Here is a 19968-nt window from a genome sequence, read left to right as displayed (position 1 = left end):
ACAAGCTAGCTCACAATTTCTGTCTGGCCATGCTATCTCTCATATCCGCTTTCCCCCTGTTTTGTAAGTGAATAACTCTCAATAATTATGCAACCCAACTCACCAGCCCCAGGCTTGTACATCACAGGACTAGGATCCCAATATCCGCCATACTTGCTACGTTCCGAGGACCTTGATCAACTCGCAGCGCGCTTACACGATGTGAGCAGTCCAGGGTAAATTTTCCGAACTCGATTGCTTGGACATGGAAATTGTCTAATCTTGTGTACTAGAATCCAAAAATTGCTCCGGGTCAATCGTTCAACGGGGATTGAGACCAGATCTGCAGTCAAACCGTACGAGGCAGGATTTGCAACGCAGACGGACCCATCTTCAATCACCGAGATTGATCAATTTTTCCGTCAAGCTGGAGTCGACCTGGCCATCCGAGCATGCCAAAAGGCCCTCACAGAAGCACGGGTGTCTCCCCAGCAAATCACCCACACGATTGCGGTAACCTGTACCAACCAAGGTAACCCGGGGTACGATTTTCACGTGGCCCGTGAATTGAACCTCCCACCCCATGTCGATCGCATGCTTCTTCACGGCGTTGGATGTGCAGGTGGGCTATCAATTTTGCGAGCCGCGGCGCAGATAGCCGGTGGAGCAAGTCTACGACGGAAACCGGCCCGTATTTTGGCATTTGCTTGTGAGCTGTGTACGCCGAATGTGCGACATTATCTGTCTATGGCAGAGTGTAGCACGGATACCGATCAGGTCAACATCGCAGCGGCTTTGTTCTCGGATGCTGCGGCCGCTTTTGTTCTTTGTAATGAGTACGCTACAGCTCAGGATGAGAAAGTCACTCCTCAATTTGAGCTTCTTGAATGGTGTTGTGATTTGGTCCCGGACACCGCTGAGCATATGACATTTTATGCTGATATAGATGGTTTGTTGGTCTTCGTTCGCTCTTCTAAGTAACACGGGCTCATCTACATATGTAGGTTATCGAGCGAGTCTCGATCGAGATATTCCCAAATACATCAAAAGTGCGATCAGACCGATGTTTGAGAGACTTCTGCCATCATACGATGAGCAATTCAAGTCTCGTTCAACAGCAGAAGGACAACTGTTAAGCCCTCTTGGGATCTGTGATTTCGACTGGGCCTTGCATCCTGGAGGGAGAGCTATCATAGATGGCGTAGCAGAAGTCTTGCAGCTTTCTGAGGATCAACTGCAAACAAGCCGGGAGATATATCGCACACGTGGAAACTCATCTAGCGCATCGGTCTTGATTGTCTTGGATCGGCTTCGTTCCAAGAGTAAAAAGGCCCACGTTGTTGCTACTTCCTTTGGCCCCGGTCTGGCAATTGAAATGGCACTCTTAAGAAGGTGTCAGATGAATATGTGATGACCTCTAGGGCTCGAGTGCTTCCAAGATTTACGGTATGAATCAATATATGTATCTCACTTCCAAGTTCAAGGAGTCTGTAGCACTCTTAGATCCATTATTTCAGTGCAAACCCCATGAAAAAAGGTTTTATGGGATACGTTTTCTCATGCGGGATCTGTGACTTTGCAAAGACATCCCCCCAGGTATGCCGTATGCTTGATGCCGAAGTTCTTTGCTGCTGGTCCTCTTCGGCCGAGATCAACCGCGCCCAGAAAGTTGTGTAAACATGAGGGATAGCAATTCGAACGGAGCCAGCGTAGCCATGGTCTCGCAAGGGACGGTTCATATGTCTTCCATCGTACGCTGCCTCTGCAGCCATTATGAATGCTGGTGAGGGCAAGACAGGAGAGGAGGTTACTGAGTCTATGGCTTCAGAGTTGGCGTACAGGAAGGCATCATAGCGAAGGCCTGGTTCAATTTTATTCTCGTCACGAAAACTTCGAAAGAAACTAATAAGATTGGTTAGTAGTGCTTCGGGTGCTGAGAGTGAAGTATTATGAATTGAAAACTTGCCTGCAAAGATCAATTACTGAGGCCCCGTCCACAGATAAATCCTCTACCCACTGTATCTTCCATCGCAGTCGAATAGATGGGAAATTTCGAGGGAAAACTAGCGCAGAGTCCGTCGCATGAATGAAAAACTCTTTAAACCTTAGCCACGCCGATTCATCACCAAATGAGGTCCGTATGCACACAAAGCCCCACGCTGGTTGCTGTTCAAGGTGCTTCTCGAGCGCCTTAACCCATGGTAGCTTGTTACATCCCGTAATGTTTCTAAGATCATCTTTTGAGAAATTTTGCAGTTCAGCTCTCCGGATAGCTTTAACCCGTTCAAAGGCGACCTCAGCGTTTGCACGCGCTCTCCTCTCCGTGTCCATCTCCGCAAGGATCAAGTCAAGAGCAGCGTGAAATTTCTTTTTTGTGTTCTGCGACCACCGAGACTGATTCGTCATTTCTCTCTGGTCCTCAGGGGTACAATCGCCGAAAGGGGTATAGAGAATTATAATTGCTTCCGCCTCAGTAAGGTCATCCGTCCCGGCGGCCTTCTGGATTAGCTCGTCGATACTCAATCCGACGTAGAAATTGCAAAAAAAATTCGCGTCTTGCAAGGGCCATCGTCGTAGTATTTTTAGACGATCTTCGGTGGTGAGAATGGAAGCATCACCTTCGTTGACTGCTCTCTCCCACTTGTCGATATTATCTTGCGGCGGTTGTGGCCCACCAAATTCAAGGTCTGCCCAGTTGACCATGCCTCCTATCTTGTCAGTGGAATCAACGAAGTGAAAAGGAACAATACAGGGAGAGCGCTGTCGATAGGCCGGAAGTAAAAAGGAAGCACAAGAGGTTGGAATTCGATGATATGCAAGTGCCAAGAGACAACGGTTTCAGGTAGTCGTGTGACCGAGGGGTGATTCAGATTCTCATCCTGTTTATTGCGCATTTACGCGACTGACTACTCCTAGCCCCGCAACGCTAAAGCAGTTCCGAAGACGTAATTTAAGATCAAGCTTTTTGCAGGATATAGCTTATTTATCCAACGATCCAAGCACATACGACCATAGGGTGTGGAGAACAGGGCTTCCCGTCCGCTCAGCCGTACTTAAGCCACACGCCGGCCAGTTAGTAGTATGGTGGGTGACCACATGCGAATCCTGGCTGTTGTATGTTTTTGTTCGCCTTTTTTTCCTTATCGTTGGGATGATGGATGGTTGCCCTGGCCGCTTTAGTATTCAGCCCTTTCAGGCCCCTGAAGCGCTGACGTAGCCCACAGAAAATATCATAATAGGAAAGTATCTCTTTCCGCTTTATGTTAAGCGCGGGAAGATTGCTTTTCTGTTGTCGGCGAAACGACCACTAAAAACTGTCCTATCGCTGCCGTAGACTCGCTTCATCTCTTTCAAAACTGAGCAGTTGGAAAGAGTCTCCCTTGGCCACAAAAACGACGGGTTTTCCCCGGGATTCGCTTCCTTAGGCCAAGAATGCCCCGGGAGATTTTCCCATCGAGTGCCAACCCAGCCTTAAGTTGGTTGACCCAGCGTGAACTCACTCCCATGGCAGCGGTATACTCTCGACGGTGATTGCAATGCTTAAAGCACAACCCATTTTTTAAATGTCATTTCCACAGGAGGAAATTTTCAGGACAGAGAAAAAGTCAAGATGGGATGAATTTAGGATGGGAGGAAAACTAGAACCTAGTTAGGCTGCAACAGGTTAATAGAGTGTTGATTGATTGATTGATTGGTTGAGGAAAACTAGAAGGGAGGGAAATTAGAATAAGAGAAATTTAGCTACGAGGGAATATTTGAATAAGGGATATTCGAGGAGTGTAATTTTGGCACTATGCTAACTTTCAAGTTGGCTAAAACTAGGAGTAATTAATATTCCTGTCATTGTAATATTACCGCTTTGGGGATATTCGAGCTGCTCGGTTTAACGGAGATAAGACTAGCCAGCAAATGACTGGCTTTATTCTTATCTATCGTAAGAAGGCTCCAAGCTCCCATACTTCCTATACCTTAAGATTAAATCTTAAGATATAAAGAAATATTATTAATTGCTTGATTATTCTAGACTTCATATAACCAATATAATCGCAATAGGTATTATTATTTAACGCTCGCGCTGGTTGCTACGATAGAGAGAAAATCTCTCGTAGGTAACGTAATAATAAGAAAACGACTCTTACTTTACCAGCTTCAATCTAAACAGAATGGTGCCGTACACCCCTGAAGCGTGGGTTTGGCATGCTAGTAACACTTATCCGACGTTCCTCATGTTTTCCCGAGAGTCTCCCTTCATCATCAAAAACCATCTCAATATGGCTATCTGCCTGCCTGAGTACAACTAAAGTCTTCAGGGGTTTAATTGTTTTAATACCCGTGCTTGTATCATGCATCGATGGTATATGTGTAACGTTTGAGTGGAAAGCAAGTGCAACCAGATCTAGCACATTCTCCCACTGTGAGATGAATACACCTGAGATGCAAAGCGTATAGAGAACATAAGTCACTGCAATCACGATATAGCATAGGAGGATGATCATTGAAACCAGTGTTGAAGGAATGATGCCTGTCGTTCTGCGAAGGCCGTAGGCGAAGCCTGTGACAGCGGTTTGAAACGTTAAGCGGTGGTATTGCAAGTCCGAAGGAGATGCTGTAAAGAGTTGTCCGCCACTTATTTGCAGCACTTGATTGATATTGGTGATATTGCCTTGGAGGGTTTTATCGGCACTAACACGAGCCATACGATCTGCCAGAAGAACTGCAAGAATGGCTTCGATTTTCTCTGCCATGTACTGGCTTTCTCCATTAGACAAACTCGTTGCGGCTAACAGGATGTCAAATGGGCTAGAGGATGTGTTCTGTGCTGTGACGAGAGCCGGGTTGGCGAGCGAGGCCCACGCTGGGCTAATGCTCACGTGGCGGCCACGATACCGACTGGGAGATTCATCCTGTGGCTGGTACCAGTTGATTGGCTCGCCGTTAACAATATACGGGAGCCCAAGAAAAGACGACTTGATAGTCACATTTGCCCATCGCGCATCAATAGTGCAGGCATAAGTGGTTCTGCCTAGGGACTGCTCATCAATGGGCATGATTACGGCACCAACAGATGCGCGTACCAGGTTCAGATCGGATAGATCAACCCATGTGATAGGTGATGTAGCTGACCCAAGGCTGTCATTATTTAAGTTCACCGCATACTCAACCAGACTAGGTTGGTCTGTCTCGCTCGCAAGCGTTGGGAATTTGGGTGCAACTGCAGAACTTCCACCATTACAAGCAACATAGACTGCAGGTTGGAGCGCATCAACCGACCAAGTGATGTCCTGGTATGTGCAAAAATTCTGTTCCCTGATGCCGCCTCCTGCAGAATAACATCGAGCGCCATTCGCCCTGAGCCAGATCTGCCGGATCGTATTCACCACGTTGGCAATCGCATCAGGTTGTACAGTTGCAGTCGTAATCTCTGGTTGATAGAGTGTAAAAGGACCTCGGAACCGCGCATTTAGTGTTCTGATAGAGACTTCACCTGGGATCTGGACGCTCTCCGGCATTGCGCGGATACTTCCAAGGGCCTCATGTCCCCAGTACTTGAAGAAATTATCGGCAAGAGAGGTCCAAACACTCAAACTGCCGCATGTCTTCGGTGAATGGGTACAAGTTTTGTTATCTGTCAATGACAGAGTCGAAGGCCACAACTCCTCGGCGGTCGCATTTAGGCAGAAGGAGGTTTCGCCTGCTGGCCAGTCACCTAACGTAGGTTTCATTGCGGTCGCCGAAGATGGCCCGATGCTCACTCCGAGAAGAGTACATATGATAATTGCTGGGATGATAAGATTTTTCCGTTCAAACGTAGCACGAGACGTAGCCCAGAATTCTTTCGACCAGAGATAGGAGATTTGGTTAAACTGAAGTCCGACGGCGATAGAACCAAACGGTAATCCGTCGCCGAAGACCAGTTGCTTGACGGTCTCTGAGAACAATATTTTCCCCAAGGATGAAAGCATCAATAGTTCGTGTAATTTTGCGGCGAATTGTAATGCAAGTAGCTTCTCCGTATCCTGGCCGCTTGTCCCGGTGAGCTCTTTGCCTACCCACAACCCAGCCGCATTTAGAACGACAATGATTATTGCTGATGCTATCGCCAGCAAGTGGTGGACAGTAGCAAGCCAAGCTGATCCAGGTGCCCTGTTCATAAGCAATTCTATATCATCAAACCCTTCCTTTCTTGGGTATGCTGGCCATTGAATTTGCTGAAGCGTGGTCTTTAGAGACGTGACTTTGCGCCATCTATTCTTCCGGGCATTTCTCGGCCCAGTTTCAGGCTTCTTCACAAGTGACTGAAGCACAAGTTCCGTCTGGTTGACGCTTTTTAGGGGAGCTTCTTGTTGTGCGCTATCTCTAGTTAAGATTGTGCTATTATCCTTGTGAGATAGGGAACTATTCTGAATGTATCGACACTTTACCTTTTGTCACTAGTATTGTTATCCGAACCGGCATCAGCCTCATTTGATATCCTCATGGCCTGTATAATTGGACTAGACAAAGGAAAGTTTTGGTGTTGAGCATTCAAAAATTCGGTGGACGGTGGTCTCAGGTCCCGTGAAGTTTAGGTCTCTTATTCAATTGAGAGAAAAATTTTGTGCGATCCTGGGCAGCCACTCGCCCTATTTTATGCCAGTTATGGGGACGGGGTTGCCTGGTGGCTGGGGCAACCTCGCCCTTTTAGAGCGATGCCAAGGTAGGGACAAGCATAGCCACTACGAGAATAATGTAACAGTATCTTCCACCTTAATGCATGACCGGGGCATTGGTGGATGTGCATGGACTTTCTGCCTCGGCGCTTAGCCACCCTACACTGCCTTGGGATTCCATGCACTATATTCGGACTAAAGGGGGGCCAAGAATCCGAATTTTATCACACATCAAATAATTTGCATGAATTATTGAGAATATACCAGATCGTGACAGGTAGGAAAGTCACAATTAGGTTTCTATACTCACATCGCGAAATCAACCTCTAAATCCTAAGTTGTGTTGACATATTTTAAATGGGGAATTACCTCTCTGGGTGGGGGCGCACAGGTGGGTGAACACCCTTCTAAAGCCCGAGTCTGTAAAAGTGGCGAGCCGCCCACGAGCAGATGGTGGGCGCTAGGTGAGCACCACCATAGTATTGGCTATTGTATGTTTTTGTTTTTAGATTCTATTTTAACCGCTTTACTCCGTACTCTTCAGCCCCTTCAGGCCCCTTCAACTGAAGCCTTGGACCCCCGCCTTCAATTCTTCATCCGAACGCCCTGAATACCCCGGAAGCGCTGGCGTTGCCCCTCGGCTAAACCATCCCCGTCTCAAAGACTATCCTTCTGCCCCCTGACTTGGCCCCTGTCTTGGCTTTTTTCAAAGGCCGAAATTGACCCTTATCGGGGATGCCTAGCTGACCCGGAAAAATAGGTACTCGTGGCTTATTGCCCACCCATACCCGCGGTATGGGTGGGCCATGGCGTAATGGGAACTCACACAGCAGTGGGATTTTACTCCGTACACTCTACCACCTTGATTGAATCACTAGTGGAGTGTTGATCCGGTCCGCCTTTCCGACTCCCCCCGTGGCGGCCAACTTTGCTTCAACGTCAGCCGTTTCATTGCTAGGAACGCCTAAGTATACGGGTATCCAACGGATCTCGACGGGAATCTGGTAAAACGTGGGCGTTTGCTGCTATTGTATTGATCGGAGGGCCCGTATATGGTTATAGGTGCTCTTTAGCAAGTGCTGGTCCGACGACCACTTAGGATTTTCCGCCGCTTGGATAGCGGCCTGGCAGTCGGGGAATATAACTATCTTTGTAGGTCTCTGGTTATCAGGCTGGTTGACGAATTTAGCAAGCGCTATTTCAATGTCGTTGAGCTCGACAGCGTACACTATCGAATCGTCGGTGGTTCTAAGGTGTCGTCGTTCGAAGATGCCGTCCCGTGGGACCACGGCCGACGGAGGAACCATTCCTTTATACCCACTACTAGGTGTAGAAGAGGACTATTCGGACGCTGATTGAGCATATCGGCAGAGAGACTCTTAATATTATCATGCGAGGTTCGTACCACCTCTACATCTTGGTCAATGACGTATTGGATCTATGCCTCCCATTGCGCCAGAACAAACGCTTTCCGAGATATCCCATCTTAGTGATTTAGGACACCGTCTTTCTTCCACCGGAAGGCTCCTGGTGGGCTCTATCCCTCGGGATTCTTCTATCTAGTGCTACGTGGGCCCCTCATGGTACTCAAGTACTCAAGTTGCGGCCACTTCGGGCCTTTCGGGCCTGTCTAGATCCTGATGGCTGTTTCCTAGATGATATGTTCTATATTCAGCGTAATTAGTAGTAGATGCAGTTCAATATTTAGTACCGCGGCGCTTATCGACTTGAATGCCCCGCTAATCAAAATTGCCGCGCGACGTTGTATCCTAGCGAACTCGTTCACGATCCACGTGAGTTCACCGGCTGGTATCGACCTAGCAAGAGGACAGTGCCACGCCTATACCTAATAGGACATTTAGGGCACGACCACTGCCTAGTAAATTTCCTCATAGCGAGAAGCGAGGCACTCTATGTAGGACCTATCACTCCCTGGAGGGCTTAGAGGTTGCCGTTTCCTTAGTTACAAGCTTCTGCCAATCTGTGTTGAAGTCAAGGTGCTTGTCCAGCGAAACACCTAGGTAAATAGCCGACTAGGTTGGTTGTATCGAGAGACTATCGCTGACATAAAAGTATAGCGATTACAAATATCTTGGATTGAGCACTATATAAGTGGCATGAATAGCAAAGTGTAGTCTGATAAGCAGGGAGGTGGTCCGAAAAGCGATTCTTTTGTTAAGGAATTTAATACTAATAGTTAATAACAGATTTATTGTCATCTTCCTCCATCCTTTGTCTAATACTCGTCTACTTGGAATCTCGACCAAGTTTTATCGCTCGCAGAGCTATTAGTATTATCGTCGATCACAAGTCTGCGATTCGTTCGAGATTGTGAACAACATTCTTTGGATCTACCGCTTTCTTCCGAGACAGACAGAAGAGAAGCTTGCCTATAGATATAGGCAAGTGTTTCGATAATTTGCTAGCGATGTTATAATTAATATCTAGTCGAGATCACTAAGAGAGGGCTAGCATAAGTAGATATCTATATCTCCTAACTTAAAACGCACTTTTCCTTAGCAACTTATATGAACAAAATGAAACTAATTATAATCGGTAGAGAGACCGAAAATAACATTTTGAACCCTATTCTTATACTGTCGTTTTCTATAAATCATACTTTTATTAGAGTTAGTCTCGTTTCCAAAAGGCTAGAAGCGAAGAGAAATCACTCACATATGTAGGCAAGAGCCTAAGGAACACCGTAAGAAGTCTCCCTCTTCTTCGTTTCCACGATGACGAAATTGATAGCCGCGTTATCCTTCTCAACACACTAGCTATACCATAGGGAATACTTAGGGACTCCCTGTACACGGTACATCTCCTCCTTGTAGATAATCGACTCTAAGGGAAAAGCGGTGCCCGGACGAGATAGGGATCAGGTTTAGATCAGAGGTACGTTTGTCGGGGGATATAGAGTGCACAGCGCTGAGAAGTATCCCGAGCCAAAGTCGCAACCCGAGTTCATGCTTTCCTATCAGAGCGGGAGACTATGGAGTTAATCTTATTACGAACAAGCGCTCAGCAGATTTAATAAATCAGTGATTAGCTCGTAAATATTTCCTGATCAAACTAACCGCAATCGTATAGCAATCCAAACGAGGCTCGAAATAGCGCCTAGTCCATATTATAAGTTTAGACTAGATGAAAGACGGTTTCGACGTCTCAGAGTTAAATGGTCCCGACTGCTGATAAAGGGAAGAGACAGATTCCCCGTGAAGATGCTATAGAGAGGCTGGCCGTCTTATATCTAGTGGTTTAGAAAGAGAAGTAGAGGCAGGGCTATTGAGCAGATATAGCAAAGAGAGTGATAATTCTGAACTATAAAAAAGATCGCAGCAGGTAGAAAGCTCGGAACCTTTCTGGGTGTCGGAGGGGGAGTGAGAGTCATCCCGCCTAAGTGAGGCAGTCACGCTGAATGACCGCTCCCTTTCTAACGGAAACATAATCCCTCATTTGCACTTCCCCTACAGTGCCGCCCGATATTGCCTTCCATATCTGGAAACGCAGAGGTGCTGTTTGAAACCCTAATCACATGACGAACTAAACCTTATATAGGTAAGTCCGTATTTAAAGATTGGTTCCAGGTCTGCATGGTAACAAGAGTGGAAGTATTAAACCGTATAATCATGTACTGTTACATATCCAAAATAACCATACCCACCTTAGCGTCATTTGCTCTCCGTCCTGAGAACCCAATACCTGCAGTCACTCAAACCACTAACAAAATAGCAAGAAACATCTATTCCTGGCAACATAAGATAACAAATCCTCAATATAATACGGATGATATAACAGAAGTCATCCCATAGCGGAGTAAACTATACTCTTACAAAGTTCAACTTTTTTAAAGTAATAACCTACACTAGCTAAGTTTACCGGTTCCTCAGAGCAACAGAGTCAACTGGTGAAGATACTGTACAAAGATTCAGATAAAAAGAGTGCTAGTGAACTAATCCATCAAGCTTCATAGGGGTTAAAATGCCCTTACGAATACATAACTCGGAGGTACCCAGGTTGTAAGTCTTCGTAGATTAGGGTAGAGCCCCGGCCCCACACTACTTTAGGAGCCCCAGGGCTCATCCAAACTTAGATTCCTCATAGCTTCAATATCATCCAAGTTTCCTGCTACTGCTTCACATTAAGAGTAAGAGGTGTCAAAAGTACACGGCGCGGGGTTATTAGCACGATTGAAAATATCAACCAGCCACAGTGGTACCTGACAAGTCATTATATCTGATCTCTATTTTCCTCACGTGTCTCTTTCGGCCTAAACAATGATCGCGGCGCAGGCGGCGTATTTATAATGTTAGCAGACACCGTATCTATCAGGAGTAATTGCAGGGTTATTCGCTGAGTCGCAATGACACTTTCCGGAATCAATATAAACATCTTAGTGACATACTTCTAAAGCCAGAAGCGTCTGTAAGTATACAATCAACTTACACAGATCCACCACGTTGCGCGTGTGAATTTCAAGGCATTTAAATAGCGAACTTTGAAACTATGCCTCAGATATCCAACGCAAGCGTCGAGTACCTTAGCAAGTAAGCGATAAGTATATAGCTAGAAGCTTAATGAACCTAGGTAGTAAGAATATAGGTGTCTGAATATGCTTACACTCTCTATGTTCTCGACTGGTAATATTGAAATGCGCCTGAAGGAGAAGAAGTATCGCCGTTTTGGCATACATGTCAAGCGAAAAAAATTTCGATACTTTTAGTCGGTCCCAAACATTATTATTATTCACTTGGGAGACCTTTCCCTCCCTTCATCATCGAATATATAAACGATGCGTTCTACCGAGTGGGGTAAGTGCTACCTTAGACATACGTAGGTGCCCAAAGCGGCTATATTTTTATAGAAACGACGTAATTAGCATAATTCGTCCTTTAACATAATAGTAAAATGTATTGTGGTCGATGGGATATATTGCGCTGAAAGGTCGACTTGGTGGAATGAGTGTAACTTATACCTGCGCAGCGAGCTTTTAAGCGGATCTGTGTTATCCCCAGAGGCGATTAAAAATAGCCGACATCGCCAGTAGAGTAATAGTCACGAAATTGGTGCGAACAGCTTGTCGCGCAAGAATATTCAGCTCAGTCAGTGTCATACCTTCCGTTACCCTAATTCATCTAGATAGGGACTATCCATAACATCAAGCCTATCTTAACCCGCCTATATAACCACTAGTATTACCGAAGCGCAGCTCCGCCACGACAGTTGAGCCGCATTCTCTACAGACTCACCGCCTAATCTCTCTTTATAGCCTTTGCGAACTTAATCGGGCTGTCAACGACTCTAGGTTTTCACCTGCATAATATATTGCGTACCACAGAAGAAAGGTTGGCTCAATTGATGGCTGAACTTCTCACAGTGGTTAGGGGGATCGCCTCCTTCGCTCAGATACTCGGACTTGTTATCAAGAGTACAGAAGTGATCGTTTCATTTTGCTCCGCTGTCTATAATGCACCGATTGAGCTTCGCCGTATCAAGGAGAAACTTCTCAACCTCTAGATAAGCCTTGAAGGTATTTAAGACTAGCTAGATAAAGTCAACGACGATGACCTTCTGCCGCTAGATATATACTACATTCTACAAAACACTGTAGAGTCAGTTTTTGAAGAAGTGACTACGCTACATAAAAGGTGCAGTAAGTCGTTGAATGGCGAACCTCGGGGTACTGGGAAGCGATTGAAATGGGCTTTCGTCGAGAGACATCTTATGACCGGCATACTCGAGCGTCTGCGAGACTCAGAACGCACACTGAGTTGTGTTTTACAATTGTTGAACGTGTAAGCGCTTACGGTTGGTTGTACAAAGTTCACTTCTGATATGTTATGTATGCAGGCGACTGTTGCTATTGATATATGCATCACAAAGAGAGCTCCACCAAGGACGCAGACCGATTGCATATCAACAAAAGTCGATCACCAACCCACCGCTGTCAAAATGTCGACACCACCGAGAGACTGTAATAGGCGTTGACTCGTGGATCCATAAATTCAGACTCTACGGCTTTTTTTCGCTTATGTCTTCGGTCGATAATACAGAGTGGAAATCGCGGGTCTGTATAGGCTTCAAACCACCTACATGGATATTATCTAAGTCTATCGCAATTGATATCCATTTGGAAAGGGCTGGGTTTCTTGGGGATGGAATTCGTATTCTACCTGGAAGTATTCGCCTGCAAAACTAAGTCCCTCTAGCATCGCCGTTTATGACTGCCTGCTCCTTAGGAGATATTAAGTTGATTGCACAGTATCTAGCCGAGGGAACTGGACAGCTTGGAGATAGGGCTGTCTGCTGCGGAAAAACACCTCTTCTAGTAAGATTGATGTAATCTCTTACGATTTAATATGTCGTTTTTTTAATGTCTAGTTGTAGCTAGCTATCGAGGGGCAGTATCTGGATGCAGTCTAATATCTTCTGGAATTAGGTGCCGATCCTAATATCGGAGATGATAGTCAGATGTGAGTACATGATAGGACCCGAGTATTGTATAAGCCTTGCTAACCTCTATGAATACGATTGGGTAGACTTCCTATTTTTGTAGTAGCAGGGATGTTATCAGATAAGAAGAGGTTCTTCCCGCAGCTTCCCCTAAAGTGGGCTCCGTGGCTTGAGGCTTTTAAGCTCCTGGTAAAGCATGGCGCTTCTGTGCACGAAGTTAACCGCGACAAGACCTTGAGTATGCTAAATATCAACTATCTATTCGGAGACGAACAAACTATGGACTACTTCAGGATCCTTCTATTAGAGGGCTATATCTACTGGGAGACGGCTGATAAATCCGCTTAGTCGGCGGTTTTTACGGCTATCAGAACGAGGAAAAATTCTTTGTAAGCCTTGCAATTTCTGGTTAGAAATGGCGTCAATATGAGCAGAGTCTTTGATGATGGTAGGTCACTACTTTATCTAGCTGCGGAGCTTGCCGATGATGTGGAAGTTCTCGAGTATCTCTGCACTCAGGGATGTCTGGATGATCGTGACAGGCAGGATATGTGGGGTTGGACACCTTTATATTACAGTATTATTGCTGTTTATCTGCGCAACAGTCCAGATATACTCCAGAAGGTTCGATTCCTTCTGTCAAAAGGTGCGGATGTTAATATTAAGGGGAGGGTACAAGAAATCTTTTACTTAGAGAGAATGCCCGCTGATGAGTTTACACCTGGTGAGATGTGCCGAGCCTTGAGTCTTTCTCTGTATAGGAAATTTGAAGGTGAAGCCAGGATAGCGGGGTTGCTTTTGGAAGAGGTTAATGAAGGGACCGATAATCTCAGCTAGTAGGCTGGCTCGAGTATAATAATGTCAACCAAAATCGGTACTCTATGCACTATCTCCTGATATACACGGAGAAGCAAACGAGCTTATTGACGTTACGACACTTTCGTACGGGATCTCTATGTAATCCTGTCGGATCAGGCTACTCTGAGATTACAACACTCGGGTACCCCGGCAATTATGTACGCTCAAGGGTATTTCAACCCCCCTGAGCTCCTTAATTTATGTTCTTTCTCGAATTCAGAATCATATCTTTACTTCAATCAAAATAAATTCTTCTCCTTTCTGATTCCGTCGCTCTGATTGGCCAATCCTTAGTACTCCATAACTGTGTAGTCATTGACAAATAAGATTGTTAAGAAATTGAAATCAGGATTAGAAGATTCCGTGTAGTATATAGGCTTCGGTCACTCTACCTACCGCATTGCGGTTGAATATAAGCTTCTATTCGATTGTGTAGCGGACGTATCTTCGAGGGTCCTTATTGTATATGCCACTATCCTATTCGGCAAATGGTAGAAAATTGAGTTGATCCGACTACGGCTGATCTGTGGCACGATACAGTACGGGGCAGGACTATGTAGGAGAGTACAAGATTGCGGGCGTGCTACCGAGGTACCAGGAGTGGGGGCACACTGCCAATTTCCTATAGGTCGACAATCTGGGGTTGATCTGCATTTTTCACAAAAAGAGCTCTGGGTTATCCCAAACATCACTCTTTACTTGCTATGCTAGGTCGCCTAGAGCTGTATTCCGTAAAGGGTAGCCAGGAATGCATGATGCCCAATGAAGACCCGAAGCCGCCATATGGCGATAAGCGATAGTGATCACAAAACAGAACTTACTGTCAAGCCTTGCCTATCAACTTGACCCAAGATGGACACCCAGGGCAGTGTCAGACCCTCTGTGGTGAAGCAACTAAAGGATGGAGGAGGGAAGTTGACAGATTGCTAACTGTCGCTGGTTTGCTTAGTTTTGCATGGAGCCTTCTTGTCGAGAAGTTCTCGAAGTTCTCGTCATCCACGCTTCAGGAACTTGTATCGATACAGCTGGGGTACAAGATCAGGTAATATTACAATGTATATTCATAACTCGTAATTAACGCTATTCCACATTGGGTTTCTCTGACGATGTGATTAGGGTTTGAAAGAGTATCTCTCTGTTTCCAGATATGGAAGGCAAAAACAGGCGGCACTGTACCTTACCTTCTTACGTTCCGAATCTTTGTCCCGCTCCCCAAAATGCTTAAAATCTAGAAAGAGGAACTTCGCAAATGCCTCAGCTATAAACCGGCTGACTCGACTGATCACACAATCAAGATCTTTACGACCTATGTAGAAGGTTATGAATAAGACTAAATCCAGTTTCGGGCAACTGTTTATCTCTAGTCTTAATCTAGAGGATGTGCAGATGATGATCAGTCTCGAGCCCACTCTTAAGGACCGGAGCTTAGAGCCGTGACTGCTATTACGATACCACCGGAGCTTAGTACGTGATCCTGGAATCAAATAAGGAACACAGCACGTTACTACTGAAGCAAGCTGACGCCCTAGGAATGATCGATCGCGCTACATCTAGAAGTCTACTAAGAAAGGCTATTATCCGACTAATGGTCGATATACTGTTTATTTATGCTCACGATATTGTCACCTCGAGAAATTCGACCGCTGCTCGTTCTCTTTGCTTGCAGGTGGAGAGGCAATAGGGCTACGGTCTAGTGGTACGAGATAACCGACGTCACAGACTAGTTAGGGAGCCGGATTATGCAGTTTGGTATGGCGAGATCGAGGAAACCGGCGTGAATGTCGTTATTGTGGAAGCGAAGAGAAGACAATACGCATCGACTGGCCTACCACAGTGTCTGGCCTATATGGGTAAGTACCTTATCATATTTCTACTGTGATTGAAATTTAACTCTCTCCTAGTAGGCGTATATAGGTTACGGAAAGAGTCTGGCAAGGAGGACTGCGCTATCTATGGCATCGCTTCAGACGACTGAGAATTCACCTTCCTTGAAATTAATAACAAATTTAAGGTATGTTGCTATATGATCTTTAATAGAAATAGGCATCTCGGTCTAATTACTAAATAATGGTCCGAACGCCATCTCCAAGCCCCGACTAGAGACTACAATGAGGTTCTAGGTTTGCTCGTCCATTGTTTCCAGCAGTCAGCGACGATGTCGCCTACTTATTCGAAGGAGCCGTCTCGACATACTTATATCAAGGAGATCTCCGGATCTATAGTTTATTCATTAGCGGATGGAGATGTCTATATAGGTGATGCGTCGCTTTGATCCGTTTGATTTCTATTTTACCCTGCCTCTCTCTAGCTACTTAGGTAAGGTTAATCGGCTTTTATTAGTTACACAACTATTGAATAATAATTGTAAACGAGGAATTGAAGTTAGATAAGAGATGAAATGGATGTGTAGTAATATAGAGACAAACAAAAACATATCACAATTAGTCACAAGTCGTAGGAAACATAAATACTTAGTCGTAGATCGGCGCGCGACGCAGTGACGAAGGATTACATGCAACATCGTGGTCAACGTAGTCAGTATATACCACTTAGTCGCGGAACCCCGAGCAGGGCTCGTTTAGCGAGAAGTCCTCTAGGGGAATCCGATACCACTAAACGAGCGTGGCCGATTATGCCTACTACCGCTACTACTAGGCCAACTACTATTAGTGCCGGCTACTTTGCCTACCTCGCCGGGCATCTCCCTGCTCTAGGTTATACCGGTAGCGTGAGGCATAGCGCGTGGCGGAGGTATTACAGTATACTACAGGGATTCTAGTGTAGGTGCCGGAACGGATCTATCGAAGATCGGTACTGAATTCGCTATAATAAATAGGGGAACCTCCCAAATACCAAGCTTCCGCTAAGTAAAATACGTGTAGATAGATTAGTTAGTTCCGAGCGACCTGATTAGCTTAGATAGAGAGGTAGGAAGGCAGCCACAGAGCTCCAGCACCCTTCCCCTCTCTCTTCTCTCTAATCTCATTATTCGCTACGGATTGCACTCTTTTTCTAAAGACTATGTCCTTGTCACAATACTACATAAATAATATAGATGCGATAACTCTCTATGTTTGCACTATTAGGTACCTAATAGGTTAGCATAGGTTACCCACTCGACCCAAGTGAGTTCTATCGATTGTGCCGCAGTCAAGCCAAGAACTAGAGATAGGGACAGGCTTATTAAGGCTTAGTGCACGCTTATAACTAGTCGCCCTCTGTACGTGGCAGGACGACCCGTCTGATTTCTGAATTACTGAAGTCGCTCAGCTTTACTATATTACAGGCATAAGCCAGCATTGGGTCGTTTTTCTTCATAGTTACGGTCGACTTGAGGCAAGAGAGTAAAGTTAAGAAGATAGAAGAGAAATGGAAGAGATGGAAGGAGAAAGGACGGACAGGAGGGGCAGCAAGGAAAGCAACAAAGTAGTGTCTGTTCTCACCCCGCGAATAGCTTCCTCTCATTACAAAGGGCCTTTACGCGTTTTGGGGTTAGGCTTCACCTCTCTAAGTGAAGAATATTCATGTGGGTGAACTGCCACCCAAAGCCGCCTGCCACCCAATGGTGGGTGCTAGGTGAGCATCACCATAGTATGGCTGTTGTATGTTTTTGTTTTGAAGTTTTTGTGAATTAGTAGAGAGAGCTAGTTGATCAATCTGAAAATACCACGGAAGTTTGACTCTATTATTTTAAAAGTCTCTGGTTTTTGTGATTTTTCGCTAAGTGTTTGCTCTCAAGTTTGTTATTCACGACACGATTTCCTCGAAACACGCGTTCCCGCTCGGCGGACTACAACTTGGTTCAAGTACTGGATGGGACCCATACTAAGGAGCGACTTAACATTCTAACATCGTAATTTTTGCCCTCCATCGCAGCCACTTATCTGAATTAAAGTAAGATTTGCTGTGTCTGGTCTTTATTCCCGGGTGTCATTCAGTGTCATCCAATGTCATCCGGCTTGCATGCCCCTCCTGCGTCCCCGAACTTCGGGGAACGAATATCGGGAACAACCTCACGATAATTCCTGGCATCGCCACCAGGGGTAATAAAGTCTGGTCGGGAACAGTCGGCGCCGATTGGATTAGACCCCTTGGATTGCATAATGTAGGGCAGAGGCCTGACATGATGACAGCCTATCCTGCACAATGATAGTTCACCGTGTCGGTAGGCAGAAATATATAGTGCACAGACATTAATCGAAAACCTAGTATTCATAACGATCTAACGCCTGTTTTCCTGAGAGACACAGCGACTAGTAGAACAACCGAGGCAATAGACAATCACCGAGAGCATGGATATCCTCATCGTGGGCGCTGGAATCGCTGGTCTCGGCGCCGGAGTTGCTCTACGCAGGGCAGGTCACAGAGTGACGGTGGGCACCTCCCTCGATTCCAGGAATCCCGTATCGACAAGACGACTCAATTTCTAACATGCCGCTAAAATACAGATTCTCGAACAATCCTCGTTGATGCATGAAGTTGGCGCGGCCATCACCATCAAGCCCAATGCTTCACGCGTCCTTAAGTCGTGGGACTTCGTCCCCGAGCGGTCTGGTATGGTAGCCCTGCGCGGAATGAGCCTAATCGACGGTACCAACATGAAAACGCTCGTGCCTACCTATTACAAAGACTGCGAATCGAACTGGGGACTGCCTATGTATGCTGTTCACCGGGTTGATTTGCACACCCAGTTGAGAGAGCTTGCCACCCAAGTAGAGGGGCCAGGACGACCCTGTGAAGTACGAGTGCGGGCCAAAGTGGTCGATTACGATGCTAAGAACGGAAAAGTGACAACCGAAGCTGGTGAGGTCCTGCAAGCTGATCTTGTTGTTGCGGCTGATGGAGTACACTCAACGGCCGTCAAGCATGTTCTCGAAGACGACCAGATTGTTCAGGCCGGGGACACCGGTTGGGCGTGTATGCGGTGGCTGGTTCCGAGAGATGAGATTCTCGCAGATCCGGAGACTGCACACATGATTGTAGACTCGGCTACGAGATACTTCACGGCAGCTGAGGGTGCCGCTGGTTTGGTGTGGTATCCGTGCAGAAAGTAAGTCTTGTTGTGTATGCCCTTCTATATTCCTGAATCGCGATGTTGTCCAACCACGCCGATGGTTGACAATGTGCTGACTTTATGTGTGTGAAATTTGTAGCAATGAAGTCCAGAATTTCCTGTACCTCTCGCGGGAGTTCAATACCTCCCACGTCGGAGAAGGTAATTGGTGGGCTGGTTCCTGACGAGCTGAGGCACTGACGACTGATGCTGCGAACTAGATTTCCGAGCTATGGTGGAACCGAGCATGGCCCTGGAATATGCTGAAAAACACTTTGCCCCTGAGCTACACACCGTAATCAGGTGAGTTATCACTAAAATACTAAATCATTCATTTGCTCATCCCCGACAGGAAAGCAAGAGATGTCAAGTTCTGGAAGCTAGTAGCTAGAGGACCGATTCCTAAGTGGCACAAAGGCCGCCTGGTCCTAATCGGAGACGCAGCTCATCCTATGCTCACCTGTAAGTCTCGAAAGAAAGAGCCACTTTATGTTGCGGTTGGTAACAATAATACAGTCCAGGGCCAAGGTGGCGGACAAGCCATCGAAGACGGTGCCGCCCTCGGCATCTTGCTCGATCAGATTCATGACCCAGATGCAATCGAGGAAAGACTACAACTATTCGAGCAGGTCCGCCGAAACAGAGGATCAGCTCTCCAAATCTTGTCCAACACAAACCCGCCGGCATCACAGAGCGTTCGCGATGCTGCCGCCGCGTATCTCCCTGCTGGCACGAGGTTGGATTCCACCGACGACATCAACGACTATGTCTTTTCGTTTGATGTGATTGGGGAATGTAAGGCTGTGCTTGCCACTGCGTAGAGTTGTAGTTAGAGAGAGAAATTTGATAATGGGGCCGATTAAGATCACAAGAGATCCAGTGATAAGACTCGTTACTCCAGCTAGGTTATGAAAATTAGAATCAATCGTGGATTAGATCATGCAGAATTCAATGACAGCGTAATGAAAGTACATA

The 19968-nt window shown here is 46.1% G+C and overlaps 4 protein-coding genes across 4 annotated transcripts, besides 2 other annotated features; 2 read left to right on the top strand and 2 right to left on the bottom strand.

Annotated features, from left to right (window-relative positions):
- Nucleotides 1-87: 87 nt before the first annotated feature.
- Nucleotides 88-1425, top strand: N7473_008866 (uncharacterized protein; the record flags this gene model as incomplete). Its single annotated transcript, XM_057154805.1, has 3 exons — nt 88-215; nt 273-928; nt 984-1425. The coding sequence occupies 3 exons, from the start codon at nt 88-90 to the stop codon at nt 1388-1390; spliced, it is 1191 nt and encodes a 396-aa protein (XP_057005935.1). The 3' UTR covers nt 1391-1425.
- Nucleotides 1426-1487: 62 nt separating this feature from the next.
- N7473_008865 (uncharacterized protein) lies at nt 1488-2682 on the bottom strand (the record flags this gene model as incomplete). The annotated part of the gene is made up of 2 exons (XM_057154804.1): nt 1488-1940; nt 1963-2682. The coding sequence occupies 2 exons, from the start codon at nt 2680-2682 to the stop codon at nt 1488-1490; spliced, it is 1173 nt and encodes a 390-aa protein (XP_057005934.1).
- Nucleotides 2683-4133: 1451 nt separating this feature from the next.
- N7473_008864 (uncharacterized protein) lies at nt 4134-6616 on the bottom strand (the record flags this gene model as incomplete). The annotated part of the gene is made up of 2 exons (XM_057154803.1): nt 6402-6616; nt 4134-6330 (listed from the first exon to the last, which is right to left on the bottom strand). Exons 1-2 carry the CDS (start codon nt 6455-6457, stop codon nt 4134-4136), a joined length of 2253 nt encoding a protein of 750 aa, XP_057005933.1. The 5' UTR covers nt 6458-6616.
- A 9170-nt stretch (nt 6617-15786) lies between these two features.
- Nucleotides 15787-15790: a sequence feature (Short protein (N7473_008863, KAJ5886189.1) was converted to a misc_feature.).
- Nucleotides 15791-15844: 54 nt separating this feature from the next.
- Nucleotides 15845-15915: a sequence feature (Short protein (N7473_008863, KAJ5886189.1) was converted to a misc_feature.).
- Nucleotides 15916-18232: 2317 nt separating this feature from the next.
- N7473_008862 (uncharacterized protein) lies at nt 18233-19814 on the top strand (the record flags this gene model as incomplete). Its single annotated transcript, XM_057154802.1, has 6 exons — nt 18233-18313; nt 18389-18990; nt 19094-19155; nt 19215-19296; nt 19346-19455; nt 19510-19814. The coding sequence occupies 6 exons, from the start codon at nt 18233-18235 to the stop codon at nt 19812-19814; spliced, it is 1242 nt and encodes a 413-aa protein (XP_057005932.1).
- Between the last annotated feature and the right edge of the window lie 154 nt (nt 19815-19968).

The sequence above is a fragment of the Penicillium subrubescens genome, assembly GCF_028828155.1.
Source record: "Penicillium subrubescens strain IBT 31985 chromosome Unknown utg000006l_segment0_segment0, whole genome shotgun sequence".
Taxonomy (NCBI): Eukaryota; Fungi; Ascomycota; class Eurotiomycetes; order Eurotiales; family Aspergillaceae; genus Penicillium; species Penicillium subrubescens.
The sequence above is the reverse complement of the archived record's forward strand: the minus strand, read 5'-3'. Positions and strand labels throughout refer to the sequence as shown.